At 37.4% G+C, this 15,048-nt stretch overlaps 1 protein-coding gene across 6 annotated transcripts in view; it reads left to right on the forward strand.

Annotated features, from left to right (window-relative positions):
• The window catches only part of Optn (optineurin), a 52,174-nt gene that overhangs the window by 17,696 nt on the left and 19,430 nt on the right, over nucleotides 1-15,048 (forward strand). For all 6 annotated transcript variants that reach the window (XM_013521446.1, XM_013521445.1, XM_005398090.2 and 3 more), the window contains 6 exons: nucleotides 979-1,116; nucleotides 9,151-9,253; nucleotides 10,267-10,382; nucleotides 11,615-11,764; nucleotides 12,561-12,654; nucleotides 13,653-13,811. In XM_013521446.1, coding sequence (XP_013376900.1) covers nucleotides 979-1,116; nucleotides 9,151-9,253; nucleotides 10,267-10,382; nucleotides 11,615-11,764; nucleotides 12,561-12,654; nucleotides 13,653-13,811 — 760 coding nt within the window. The remainder of the gene's footprint in view (nucleotides 1-978; nucleotides 1,117-9,150; nucleotides 9,254-10,266; nucleotides 10,383-11,614; nucleotides 11,765-12,560; nucleotides 12,655-13,652; nucleotides 13,812-15,048) is intronic.

The following is a 15,048-nucleotide window of genomic DNA, read 5'->3' on the forward strand; positions in this document are numbered from 1 at the left end:
TGGAGTCCTGGTACCTGGGATTCTATCCTGGCTTTTTATTAGGCAGGTAAGTCTGAGTAGATGACTGAAGTATAGCTGTGATAGTGTTCAGATGGTCAGATGGTTTTGTCTGTCATTCAGATTTCTCTTGAATCAATCATCTTTTTTTTGGTGACACTGCGGATTAAACCCTCTCGGTCTTTGCACTGAGATATATCACCACAGAGTCTCTCTAAATTGCCCGAGCTGGGCTTAAACTTGCAATCCTCCTGCCTCAACCTTCCAGAGTGCTGGAGTTATAGGTATGCACATCACACCCAGCTTCAATCGTGTTTTGAAATGGCAAAAAATACTTGACAACAATGCCTGCATTTCCCTGCTTTATGTGAAACAAAGACTAAAAAAGTTTACTTCTCGTAATGTGACTTGCAAATGTGATGGCTTTTGTTATTTGAGGTCCACCAGTCTATGATGCCTATATAGTTTGTGTGGTGCAGGCCTCCTTGAGATGAGATGTCTGGGAGCCTGAGACTTCCAGCCAGGGCTGCTGAACTGTTTCTGTGGGTTTTACGGCCTTCTGTTGTATACAGTCACCATTTAGAGACAGCAAGTACTTGCATAGTGAGGCTAGCTTGTCTGAGCCTCACTGTTAGTCCCCATACCTTCCCCAGAAAGTAGGGCCAAGCTTGGCACTGAAGGTCACAGGATCAACTATGGTCAGTCAGAAGAGAATTAATTGGAGAATGTTCTGGAAACCATTTCCTTTAGGTTATTTTTAGTTATACAGGGCTACTCCATTCTTAGGCCTTGACATTCTCATTTTCTCATGAAAATATTTTTTGTTTGTTTGTTTGTTTTGTTTTTTTTCTGGTATCGGGAATCGAACTCATGACCTCACGCTTGCCAGGCAGGTGCTGTGCCACTGAGCTAAATCCCCAGCCCCTCTCATGAAAATCTTTTAACCTATATACTGAATGTGGTGGGTGTATCTTAATGTAGGACCAAATCTGCAGAAGACACCAAAAAGTATTTGGAATTTGAACTGGAACTGACTGTGAGCCAGCTCCTGCTTTGCCTGAGGGAAGAAAACCAGAAGGTGGAGAGACTTGAAATTGCACTCAAAGAAGCCAAAGAAAGGTACAGTACACATTACAAGAAATGCATATGCGTAAACAAACAGCTTTATTGAAATATAAAGATACCACAGTTCAACCATTTAAAGTGTACATTTCAGTGTGTCCAGAATAGCCACAGGGTTGTGCAAGCATTGCCACAGGGTAATTTTAGAACATTTTCCCACGTAGAAGAAATCCAGTGCCTGTTAGCATTCAGTACTCTGCATACTCCTCCCAGTCGTCTACTTTCTGTCTCTACAGACTTGCTCATTCTGCACAGCTGTATAAATGGAATCATACAGTATGTGTTTTGCAACTGGCTCGTTTCACTTAGTGCAGTGTTTTTGAGGTTCGTCTATAATGAGGCATGGCTTAGTTCTTAACTCCTTATTGCTGCTGAATCATTTGCCTTGTATAGATAAACATTTTGTTTTCCATTCATCAGTTGGTGAAGATTTGGGTTGTTTCTACTTTTTCCTGATTATGAATAATGTATCTACAAATCTGTGTTTACAAGTGTTTGTTTGGACATGTTGTTTTAATTCTCGGGGGTATACATCTGGGAGACCCATTGCTGGGTCATGTAGTAACTGTGGTATGTACTGCCAATTCGTTTCCCAAAACAACTGCACCATTTTGCATCCCCGCCTGCAGAGCAAGTATTGCACTTTCTCCAAATCCATACCAACACTTGCTGCTGTCTTTAGTTTAGCCGTCTCGGTGAATATGAAGTGTTGTATTGTTGTAGTTTTGAGTTCTGTTTCCCTAGTAACTAACAGTATGGAATGTCTTTTCTGTTGAATCTTCTTTGGAGAAATATCCAAATTCTCTGTTCATTTTTAAACACTGAGTTTCATTGTTATGATTTAACTTTATATTCTGGATACTAGTCCTTTGTTGAACATGTGGTTTGCAAATATTTTCTCTCATTCTATGGGTTGTCTTTGCCCTTTGTTGTATTGTGTTGTGCTGCGGATTAAGCCTGGCGCTCTACTACTAAGCTACATCCCCAGCCTTCTTTTCACTTTCTTAACGGTATTTGCAGAACAAACAAAATTTCTTGTATTGATATAATCCAACCTGTCAGTTTGTTATCTGGGCTTGTGGTGCCTTAAATGCCATTGCCTACCTCAGTATCACTTTTAGATTTCCCCTTTATATCTTTTTATACTTTTAGTTCTGACATTTCACCCTGTGATCTATTTGGAGTTCATTCTTTTGTGTATGGAGAATGATGATCAACTTCATCAGACTCTCAATTGTGTTCCATTGATCTAAATATATGTCCTTATGCCAGTATCACCTTGTCTTCATTACTACAACTTTGTAGTGTTTAAGAATCAGGAAATGTGGGAACTTTGCTCCATTTCAAAACTGTTTTGGCTGTTCTGGGTTCCTTGCTTTTTCATTTGAATTTTAGGATCACCTTGATAATATCTTGGGGTGCCTAGGATTTTATTAAGGTTTGCATTGAATCTGTACATCACTTGGGAAATATTGCCATCTTAGTATCTTGGCCTATAAACATGGTTTATCTTTCTATTTGTGTCTTCTGTAATTTCCTTCAGCGTTTTTTACATTCAGTGTATAGGTCTTGCATGTTTCTTGTTAAATTTATTACTAAGCATTTTAATGTTTTTGATGCTATTGTAAAAGAAATTTTTTTTTGTACCAGGAATCAAACTCAGGACATTGTGCTTGCCAGACAGTCACTTGTGCCACTGAGCTATATTCCTGGCCCTGTAAAAGAAATTGTTTTCTTAATTTTTGGCTTATTCATTCATAGTACATAAAAACCAATTTTGTGTATTGATCTTGTATTTTGGAACCTTGCTGAACTTATTTGTTAGTGCTAATAATTTTTTAGAGGAATCTTTAGAATGTTCTAATTATAGAATCAGATTGTATCATCTGCAGAGATAGTTTTGCTTCCTCCTTTCTAATCTGAATGCTTTTATTTCTTTAAAGTTTCCAGTACAGTGTGAGATAGAAGTGGAGAGGGTGGGTGTCTTTGTCTTGTTCTTTACTTTAGGGGAAAATCTTTCAGTCCATTAAGTATAACATTAGTTGGGGGTTGTTCATAGATGCCTTTATCAGGTTGAGCAACTCCTTCCTGTGTCTAATTTGTTATAATTTTATCATGAAATGTGTTTAGATTTTTTCAGATGCTTTTTATGTATATATGGGGATGATTTTCTGGGTGTTTTTAACCTTAATAATATTGATATATCATTGATTTTCAAGTATTAAGTCAGCCTTCCATTCCTGGGCTCTCACTTGGTCATGGTAGATAATTCTTTTTATATGTTGCTAGGTTCAGCTTGCTATTATCTTACTATATAGAAGGGATATTAGTATGTAGTTTTCTTGTGATGTCTTTGTCTAGTTTTGGTGTTTGGGTAGTAACCTCAAAACAAATTGGAAAATAGTGCTTCTAATTCTATACATTTAAAAATATCAGACAGACTTCAAAACATTGGAATAGCTGCAATATAATGCTATCGCAAACAAAATCATTTAGAGTAGGGATTGGAGTAAAATTTACCTACCTTATGAGCTGTTGTGAAGTCAGTGAAGTTTAGTTTATGGATGTATGTTTTAGAAATATGAGTTGTTGCCAGCTGTGATGGCTTACTCCTGTAGTCCAGCACTGAGGAGGCTGAGGCAGGAGGGTTGCTGTGAGTTCAAGGTCAGCCTGAATTGCCTAGTGAAACCCTGTCTTAAAAAGACAAAAGAAAAAAGAAAAAGAAATACAAGTTGCTAAGATACTCCAAATACAGTGTAAGGTATAGGGGGAGTTATACAATAGTTTTAGGGCTGTAGTGATTGGAACATTTAATCATAGATATATTATGGCATAATTAATTCTTTCAGAATTCTCTCAGAATTAATAAACCATTGTAAATGGTTTATTACTCTTAAACTGTAGCACTTTTAAGAAGTATTTTGCTGGACATGATGCCATACATCCATGATCCCAGAATTCAGGAGACTGAGGCAGGAGGATTGCTGTGAGTTCGAGACCACCCTGGGCTATATAGTAAGTTCAAGACCAGCCTGAACTACATGAGTGAGACCCTGTCTCAACAAAAAAAAAAGTATTTTACTATTGCAGCAGTTTAAAACTTTAACTATTGGAAGATGTGTTCTTAAAACATTAAGCATAAGCCACTGTTCAGATTGAGAAAATGTGGAAAGCATGTCAGCATTTGCCCAATAACTTAACTTGGTGATCAAGTCTTTTCAAAGGTGAAAAGGCATAATGGTTGTAAATTTTTGTTTTTTATCCTGTCTCCTACTTACAGAAGTTAGAGGTGACTTGTAGGAGGTACCACTATGTGCTCTAATAGGGTAATATATTCATCCTAGCTTTTTGGTGAATTCCAAAGCAGAGTAACAATGTAGAGAGAGAGAGAGAGAGAGAGAGAGAGAGAGAGAGAGAGAGAGAGAGAAAGTATTCTTTTTACACCATAACTATTATAGCTGATTTTAAAGGAAAATGTTATGTTATGATGAGACCTTTAATAGTCATGAGTGATCAGTGTATTTGTATTTTGTAGTCATGTATATATCAAGTTTTGTTACCATTTCAGGTTTAACCAGTAATTCATCCTTACTTTACTGTGACTGGTTTTATGAATAGAAGTGCAAACTTAGGAATTTGCCCGTTACACATCATGACCTTTCATACAAAATATATAATTCGTGCTTTCAAAAAATTCATAACTTTTTACTTGGAGGCTAAGGGGTAGGTAGCTCTTCAGACTGTAGCTAATATATCAGGCCTGTCTTTGAGACAGAAGTCTGATGTCCCTATCTTGAGCATCTTGGAAATATCCTTTCTCAGTGGTATTAAACTTCCATTATATGAGCCAGAGTTCAGTCAATATTTACCCACTGACAAGTTGGTAATTAGTTGCTGAGACTAATGTTCTCTAGGTGGGTTTCATGATGGTGATTTCCTCCCAGAAAGAGTAGCACTAAAACCAAGAAACAAAATTACTAATAAGCAAACAACCTCTCTTGATTTATACATTCTTTAATCAGATATAATAAAACACACTGCAAGACCTAACATATCTTTTTCTGAAATAACTAAGTCAATCTTAAGCCATTTTTATTAATTAAGGAAATATGTGTATAAATGTTCTAAAATTTATTCTGAAAAGCTTTTAGGTGATGTATGGGGATAGAGAACTGTAGATTTGTTTTTCTGTCTCTGTTTTGCCAGGACTAATATTTTGTGTAATTTGTGTTTTCTAAACATACACCAAAAGCTGGAAAGGAGAGAAAATTGTATAGGAAATGTAGTTTGGAAAATCAGGAGATAGCAGGAAAAAGTCAGCTCAAGGTGAGAATTTGCCCTAGAAAATTAAGTTGTTATTCAAATATAGATCAAAACCTTGTATCATTCGTGAGTAGCATTACAAAGGCCCACCTTCCTACCCCCACCAGCTGGTGCTCAACCCATTTATTCAGCTTAGACAGAGACAGTACTTACACACCAATTAGGTTTGACAGTTTGTAACAGATACCAGTATTGCTAATCATAATTTTTATCACCAGTAAGTTTTATTTAAAGATAAATTTATATTCATATAACTAATTGGTTGTGGTTGGGCATGATGGCACATGCCTCTAATTCCAGCACTCTTGGAAGCTAAGGCAGGAGGATCACAAGTTTGAGCCCAGCATGAGCAACTTAGTGGGACCCTGTCTCAAAATTTAAAAAAAAAAACCAAAAAGGGCTATAGATGTAGTGTGAAGGCCCGGGTTCAGTTTCCAGTACCCACCCCTGACAAAAAAAGAATTGTTTTTTCTACAAACCTCTCTTGGAGAAACAACAGTTTTTTGACCTATCACCCCCTCACACACACTTTTTCCTGCTTCCTATATGGCCACTTTCAACATATTTAGTTGGTTCTTTTAATCTTTATCTTTATCACTTCTCGGCCTTTTGGCTAAGATCAAGTGTTGATCTTTATCTTCGTATATCAAGCTTAAACTGTTACTTAAATTTTTAAAAAGATTTTAAATACGATCTGTTGGTCTCCACTATGGATGATGATTTAATTGACTTACGCTATCATTAACACAACGCACATAGGCTTCTGGGCCCCTCCTCCACTCCCCACCCTGTCTGAGATTGATTATATCGAAGATTGATTATATTAATTAGATGACTAATTAATATAATTAGATTATATTAATTAGATTGATTATATTAATTAGATGACTACACAGTGTTTGCATTACTATGCTTAAACATACAACACACACAGTTTGCAGTCAGGTAATATACCGTGACCACTTTTTCTTTTTTACACATTTTTTTAACTTCTGTGCAGAATTACCTTTTTAAAATTTTGCCTATCTTAGTCAGTTTTCTGCCTCTATAACAGAATCCTGCATACTGGATCAGTTCTAAACTGTTAGTTTATGTGGCTCACAGGTATGAATGCTGGGAGTTCAAGTTGGGGCTGCATTATAACAGAGCAGAAGGACAATCAAAAACGTGCAACTGAAAAACTGAGCTGAACTCATCCTTTCATTAAGAACCCACTCCCAGTAATCCATTCAGGAAGGCAGTGTTGGCACAATGGCAATGGCAATTTAAATTTCAACATGAATTTCAGAGGGGTTGTTCAAGTCCCAGAACTCAGTTTCCTCATACACTTTCTTCCAGTGAGGAAATCAGTTCCATTCAAACACATTTGGAGTGCAGCAGTATTCTCTTCTTGACTCCTGGCCTGCTTACTTTCTGGATCCTGCTGTATTGCAGTCATCTTGGAATCTCCCTTCCTCATCATCTTGTGGAATTCCTTTAGCTCGCCAGTGTTGGATCACCACCTTCCCTAGTCCGACACCTTTCTTACTTTTGCTTTCTTTCTTTTTTTTTTTTTTTTTAATAGAGTATACTGTATCTCTCCTAACTAACTGAAAAGGATATCTGAGGAATATGTTTTCTGAGTTCTGCCTGTCTGAAAATCTCTCTACCTTTGTACTTAACGTATAGTTTGGTTTGGCTATGTAAAATTCTAGAATGGATATTATTTTCCCTTCAAAATTTGAAAGCATGGCTTCATTGTATTTCAGCTTCTGGTCTTATTGTTGAGAAATCCTTGCCATTCTGATTGTTAATGTCTTTATGTGAAATGCCTTTTGTTTTCCTCCAATCTGAAAGATCTTTGTTTCTGCCATTGTGATAAGGCACAGTGTGCTTTGCTGTGAGCCTTTCATCCATTTGTTCTAGACTCATTTGAGCCTTTCATTCTGCAAAGACACGCCCTTCAGTTCTTGAAAAATCTCAAAATAATGTAGGGATTATTTCCTATACCGACTCTTCTCTGACCTTTAGTTATCTTTCTAGAACCTACTATATTTTCCTTATTTTGAATTAGATCCCCCAGGCCAGCCATCTAATTTTCCTAAATTTTATTTTTCTTTGCCATCTCTTTTTTCTTTGCTTTTTTAGAACTTTTTTGTTTGTTTGTTTTTGCAGCAGGGGATCAAACCTAGGGCCTCATGCAAGCTAGCCACACGCTCTGCCTCTGAGCTACACCCTCAACCCTTTCTTTCTTTCAATTCTGCTAGATTTGGCAAATAACTTCCTTTCTTTTCTTTTTCTTGTCTCTGGTGCTTTTAATGTTCCTTTTGAAATAGTTGCAGTATGTTTCCTTATGTCTCTAGGGATATTAGTGATAGCCCCCCCCATACCATCTTACTCTATTTTTGGTAGAAAAATATCCATTAATTTTAAGGGTTTTCTCAGATGTCTGTAATCTTGTCTGTTTGATCAGCTGTAAGAGGGAGGAGAGAGAAGCTTGTGAGCGCCTGTAGGGATATCCAGCTGGGAGGCTTCCTTGGGGAAGTCCATGCCTCAGACTTGAAATCTTTTCATTTGTCCTGGTCGAATTCTCCAGAGAAGACTCTTTCAGCCTCCTACCCAAAGAACATTTTTCTTGAGATGAGTAGAAATAGGTGGAGGCCCTCACTTGTCAACGCGTAAATTCCACTTTCTCTTCATTCGGAAACTCAGTCCCTGAGCTCAGCTTAGCAGTGAGTCCAGAACTCCTTCATCTTACAGTCTTCCAAGTCCTCCTCCAGCAGGCCTTGTCCTCATCACCATGCCCACTAGTCCAGATGTCCCCAGCTAGTGGGCCTTTTGGAGTTTCCACTGTAGCTGTTTACTTTTTGGTATTTCCTAGTGTTGTCCAGCTGACCCTGTTCCCACTTGTTCTTGGGGTTTTCCACATTTCTTGCTATGATTTTCTGTCCTTTTCTCTTTGTTCCAGTAGGCACAGGCCTTTTATAGAGTTGTTTTTATAGGTTTTGGAGTGGGGGCGGGGGGCGGAGTAATTGCACATACTCAACCACAATCTCTATTCGTTTCACTTGTCCTACGATTATGATTCAGTGTAGGAATGGTGATACATTGTTTGTTTGGGGACTTATAAATTTGAAGAGGTCCTAAAAGGAAAAGTCTTTCCTTTCCTGCTAAATTCTTCTTCTTCTCCTTTTTCTTCTTCTTCCTTACCCCCTTCCTCTTCTTCTCCTTCCTCTTCTTCTCCCTCTCCTCCTCCTTCTTATTTTGTTTTGAGACAGGATCTCACTAAGTTACCCAGGCTAGCCTTGAACTTGTGATCTTTCCTGTCTCAGCCTCAAATAGCTGGGATTACAGACATGTGCCACCATGTCTGGGTTAAATTCTTATAAATAGGACACACAGGCATGCATGGAACAAATGCATATATCCACATGTGCACACACATGTAATCCAAGTTTTAAAAATACTTCCTGATAGTACATTCACATGAAAGAAATTGTGGTCAAGACAAGTTATTCCTGTCTTTTACTTCTGTGTAAATCACATCAATTCTAGCCAGTCTTAGAATGAGAAACAAAACCAGTGCTAATGTAGAGAATGTAAAGAGGTTCTGAAAACTCAACAGTTTATCTAAATTTTGAAGGTATTCCTGTGAGTGTTTCTGCAATTGGTACTCTTCATAAGGACAAAGAGAAAGTAACTTTTTTACACTTTTGTATTTTTTTCCAGAATTTCAGAGTTTGAAAAGAAAGCACATGATCGCGCCGAGACTGAGACCCAGACAGAGAAGAACACAGAAAAAGAGAATGAAGAGGAGAAAGACACAGAGACTGTGGGTACCGAAATTCCAAGACTGCTGGACACACCCAGGGTGCATCAGAGTAGTACCACAGCGGGATCACATCATCTTGTGTTTCCTGTCCTGTTTGCGTTTTATTCACTGTCAACTGTAGTGAGATGGAATTGTATGATATTCTATGAAACAGGTCCTATATTTTGTGACCTATTTACTTTCCTAAATCTTCAAGTGAACAAGCCCACTAAGTGAAAAAGGAACTTTGTCTACTTTATAATGAGTTCATTTGATGATGTGACTGAGAGACAGTAGGAACAAAGCAGTGGCAATGACAGTGGTTCATGTATCTATTCAATGGTGTTTGGTAACTTAGAGTGATCCTTTGGGCCTGCAGAGTCATAAGCTTAGGGATAGTTAATGAAAACATGAAGTTAAAATAGCTATAGTAGCCCAAGTGAAAGGCATTTATATAAAAAACCACATTAGCTAATACATTTATTCAACCATAGGTATTGAATGCCAGCTATGTATATTGAATGCCTACTCTTTCAAGTAGGGAACTACATGAGAATGCAGAACATTTAGAAAACTGAGATGAAAAGATCCGCAGTGCATAGTAGTAGCTTGTAGACTAAAACTCACTCAACCACCACTAACAGGAGCATTGAGATTTCTAAGACATAAGTCTCATTTACAGGAATTACAGAGCTCTCAGGAGAAAGGCTATACAACAGAAATAGTTACGTAAACTAGAAACCTAAATGAGTGAAGTTGGCACCTCTGTGATCTGTAATCCCTGAACCATGAGAGTAGGGTTACTTTCAGTAGTGATAAAATCATTACTTACAAGTGCAGGCAACCCGATTAGTTAATGCTTTATTAAGAAACAGAGTTATATCCAAAATTATATCTGGAGTAGTAATTAGCCAAAGTGAATCTGTTCACTGGTTAGTCTTGATTGGAGAGGAGTGGTTCAGACTTTTCTCATATCGGTTCATTTAATCCCTGATGACAATCACATGTAGTGTTTGGCATCTCCTGTATCACAGATTGGAAGTGAGGTGGAAACACTGAACCTTCAGGTGACGTCCCTGTTTAAGGAGCTTCAAGAGGCTCACACAAAACTCAGTGAAGCTGAGCTAATGAAGAAGAGACTTCAAGAAAAGTAAGAAAAATCAGTTTTATCCACCTTTAAGAAAAACAGATTTTTACAAGGTATATGGCTTTGTTACTGATGAAAAGAAAAAGAGACCTAGGCTAGAAATTTTTAAAAAACACTAATGTATGGGTTAATCTATAAGAATAAAATTCTTAGCCTGGTGTAGTGGAACATGCTTGTAATCCCAGCACTCTGGGGAGGCTGAGGCAAGAGAATCCTAAGTTCATGTCCTACCTGGGGAATTTAGTGTGATCTTGTTTCAAAATTTAAAAAAGGGCTGAGGATATAGATCAGTGTGGAGGCTCTGGGTTCCCTATTACTGAAAACAACAAAAGAATGAAGTACATGTTAAAATGTTGGGGAATGGGGACCAAGGGGCTTTAATTCCACTGTTAGTATACCAGCCTATGAGACCCCTGGCCACAGCTGCGGCCAGATTTCCTGTCTGGCTTACACTGACAACAACCATATGAACAAGAAAAGCAATAGAGCATAAAGAAGTTGAGTGAAGTTTTGGAAAAAAATCAATTGGAATCAAGTATTTTAATCAGTTACTAAAGCTAACATGTAAATTAAGAATTTTGGATTTGTTTCTTTTGATGTAAGAAATTATCTGAAACTTAATGTCATTCTATTGGATTAGCTGGCAAACACATGTCCAGCTTAGTGCATAGGTATGTTTTCTTGGAGGTTACACTTACCAACACTCTACAGTATTATGGTAACCTGGCACAGTATCATTAAATTAAATACTTAATATGCTTGGCATTAATGCCATGTACATAGCTATCATTCATTTATTTTTGCAGTTATTATATTGAAATTTTCTTTCTGATCTCTAAGAGGGTAGGGAAATTTCCTTTTTTCCCAGTTGAATCCTTGTCAGAAATCTGTCTTTTTGGATGATCAGTCAAACTTTAAAAAATATAAAAGGTACTCATGGATCAATATATGAGAATCACTTTTAGCCAATTACTACCTTGACCTGTGTTTAAGTAACAAAAATATATGCATATGACTAGTGAAGACAATTATTCAAAGATAAAACCACCTCATGTCATGCATGAGGGTTCAGAAATATGGCTATCAAAGAAGCAGAAAGAATAAAATATTTTATTTTTCATTCATAAATCCTACAGCTCTACACTTGCTTGTAGTTTACATAATCTTGGGATTTGTTAAAAAGCCGCTGAGAAGTAGAACATTGTTTAGCCTCATAAAATCTTTAACTTGCTTAGGTGCCAGGCCCTTGAAAGGAAAAATTCTGCAACTCCATCAGAGTTGAGTGAAAAGCAAGAGCTGGTTTATAATAATAAGAAATTAGAACTCCAAGTGGAAAGCATGTGGTCAGAAATCAAAATGGAGCAAGCTAAAGTGGAAGAAGAAAAGTGAGTATGCTGAACTGCTTTTTTATACATAGTGGATTAGGAATTGAGAACAAACTCATAAAATTTTTATTTATCTCAAAGAGCCCTAGGAAACTCTTTGGAGAGATAAGATTTATTATTTTATCATAAGAAAATTGTGAAAATGATTTGCATTCTATCTTATTTTTTGAGAAAATATTTTCTTCATTCTAATTTTAGTATATGTGCTGCCGAAGCGAGCACAAAATATTTTCTTGGAAAGTAAGAAAATGCTAGTAATTGGTGGGTGTCTTAGTTACTTTTCTCACTGCTGAAACAAAATATGCAGTATCCAAGATTAAGCAGGAAAGGTTTATTTGGCTCACAGTTTGTAGAGGTTTCAGTCTGTAGTCGACTCCAAGCCAGGGTGGTGTGGGAGAGGGACATTGCAGAGGACAAATAGTCCATGGCATGGCAGAGGGCAGCAACACAAGCAAGATGGAACCAACCAACACCCTTAGCAGCTTTCTTCTGCCTCTTTTATGTTCTATTTAGACTACTAAGATTAAGGAAATGCCAAACCAATCAGTGGACTGATTTAGTTATCACACACCCTTAATCTCAACATCACACACTCTAGATTCAGCCACCTCTGAAAAGCCCCACTTATGAGTGTGTGAGGCTTTGGGGGAACATTTAGACACAACCTATAACAGTTGGATAATAAAAGGAAAGAATATTTTGCTACTAAAATGTTTAGAAGATGATGAGCAGACAAGATTCAAACCTTCTGTGATATTTTTCCCAAGATTCCATTTTTTAATATCTTTTTTATTAGGTCCAAATTAGCCATTCTGCAGTCAACACACAACAAGCTTCTTCAAGAACATAATAATACATTGAAGAAAGTTGAGGAACTAACAAGGAAAGAGGTATTCACAGGAAACAAATTCTGGTGAACAGAAATCAATGAACATTTTCTATATAAAAAAAATTGCATGAATGCTTAACTAAATCTGGTTTCAAAGTTGCTTTTCAGTTTATAATTATTTCTTGGGTTGAAACATATGTAACTTCTCATGTCCAACATACTCGTAATGTGCTGTGAGTGCACAGATGGTGTGAACGTCTAGAGTCAGGCTGTGAGCTTTAGTATTTCTCAGGGTAGCTTTGCAGGGGGACTGAGGGCATGGTTCATGTGTGAACAGGGCACTGTGTGACAGCTGCTAGGGCTGGACGGGCCATCTGCTCATGGACCTGTGCAGTGAGCTTGAGACCCTGGGCTCATCAACATGCAATTTAAATCAGTAATAATGCCCGGGTGGTGAGATAATCTATAGACCATGACAGTTTTGGATTATAAAGGGTCTTGAATTTATATCCTTATGGATATACTTTATTTTTCCTTTTTAAAGAATGTTTTCCCCTCTAGGACCAGTTATATTTCAAACTTAAACATGCTTCTTTTCCAATGATGTCACAAAGAGCAACATGGGTAGAAAAATAATAGTATCAGTGAGTCACAACCTCATCATGGTAGGGTTTGTTATAATTTCCCTATTTTATTGCTATTTTTTTAAAAAACAGTTTTAAGACAGGAAATTATTTGCAAGCCATATATTAAATAAGTGCAACTTTCTGAGTACATTAGCCTTGCTAATTAACAGACTAGTTTGGAGCTAGTAATTTTTTAACACGTGAGCCTTTATCCACTATTTTGTTAGAAGCCAGGTGTAGTGGTGCACACTGGCAACCCTAGCACTCAGGAGGTTGAGGCAGGAGGACCACTAAGTTTGAGGCCAGCCTGGGCAATGTAGTGAGTTCAAGGCTAGCCTGCACTACATAGGGAGACCCTGTCTCAAAAAAATGTATATTACTAGAATAAGCTGCCTTGTTTCAAAACCATGTCTAGAATGAAATTGTCTTTCAGTCAGAAAAGGTAGATACAGCAGTGCTCTGGGAGCTAAATGAGAAGCTGGAGCTAGCGGAGCAGGCACTGGCCTCCAAGCAGCTTCAGATGGATGCGATGAAGCAGACCATTGCCCGGCAGGAGGAGGAGCTGGACACCATGGCCGTCCTCAGGGCTCAGGTGAGATGCAGTCTGTGCCTTGTCCACGGCGGGGACTTGCTTTACCACTGAGCTATGTTCACAACCTTTACATTTATTCAACATTATATAAACAGTGCCATCCAGTGTAGAACAAAAATTTTAAACAATGCAAAAATATATAAAATAGAGGGTAAAAATCAAACTTCCTCAAATTCCACTTTGGTACATGTACAATAGATTTTTTTTTTTACTGTTCTTTGCTTGCTTCATTAAAAATGATATTGTACCTTTTATGCTATAGGTTTTATACTCATATCTTAACTATCTCTCCATGTTATTACTCAGCCACATGTTATTTTTATTTTATTCATGTGTTTTTATTTATTTTTAAATGTGGCACAGTGTTTGGTATTGTGTATTATCATGACAGATTTCGCTAATCCTCTCTTAATGGGCATTTAATTTGTACCTATACTTTATTATTTCTAGGAATGCTAAAATGAGTATTTTTTCTGTAGGTATCTCTTTGTGGACTTGTAGAATCTGTATTAAGATACGGAAATGGAATGATAAGGTTATCAGGAATGGTGGTTCTTAAATTAAATAAACATTATCAAGCGGTCTCCCCAAACGAGGCCAAAATTGTATTCTCACTAAAAGTAGATAATAATTCCTGTGTCCTCACATCTTTGCATTATTCTAAATCTTCGCAAATCTGATGAAGTAAACAGAGTATTTTAAATATGTGACGTCAGCAGATCATTATTTCTATATACGCACTCATTATTACCAGCTGTCCACAGTGGCCGACCCCAGTGAAGTGAAGGGTACTTTTTTGGTATTTCTGGCTTTAGTTTTATTTATTTGTTTGTTTGTTTTATTTGAAACAGGTTCTTTCTGTGTAGCCCAGGATAGCCCAGGCTGGTCATGAACTCATGATCCTCCTGCTTCAGCCTTCCAACTTCTGGGATGCTAAGCATGCACTACCATGCACAGCTTTAGTTCTCTGTAGGAATAGACTCTCAACTTGCATTTTCTGAGCTCTCTGCAGCATTTCCTTTGCTTGGGGAGCTCATTCAGTTTTCCTGTTCTCTGGTAGCCATATGTTTTCACCACATTCTGTAGACGTTTACTTTGTTTTGATGGATATGCTCATTCATCAACTTTTTCAAGCACCCATCATATGTCAGACACAATTCTCACTGCTGGGGGTATAGGAGTGAACAAAACAGACACCCCATTTTTAGTGATCTGAAACTAGTATGTGATAGAAGTG

Source organism: Chinchilla lanigera, unplaced genomic scaffold (genome assembly GCF_000276665.1).
Source record: "Chinchilla lanigera isolate Chin_1 unplaced genomic scaffold, ChiLan1.0 scaffold00061, whole genome shotgun sequence".
Classification (NCBI taxonomy): Eukaryota; Metazoa; Chordata; class Mammalia; order Rodentia; family Chinchillidae; genus Chinchilla; species Chinchilla lanigera.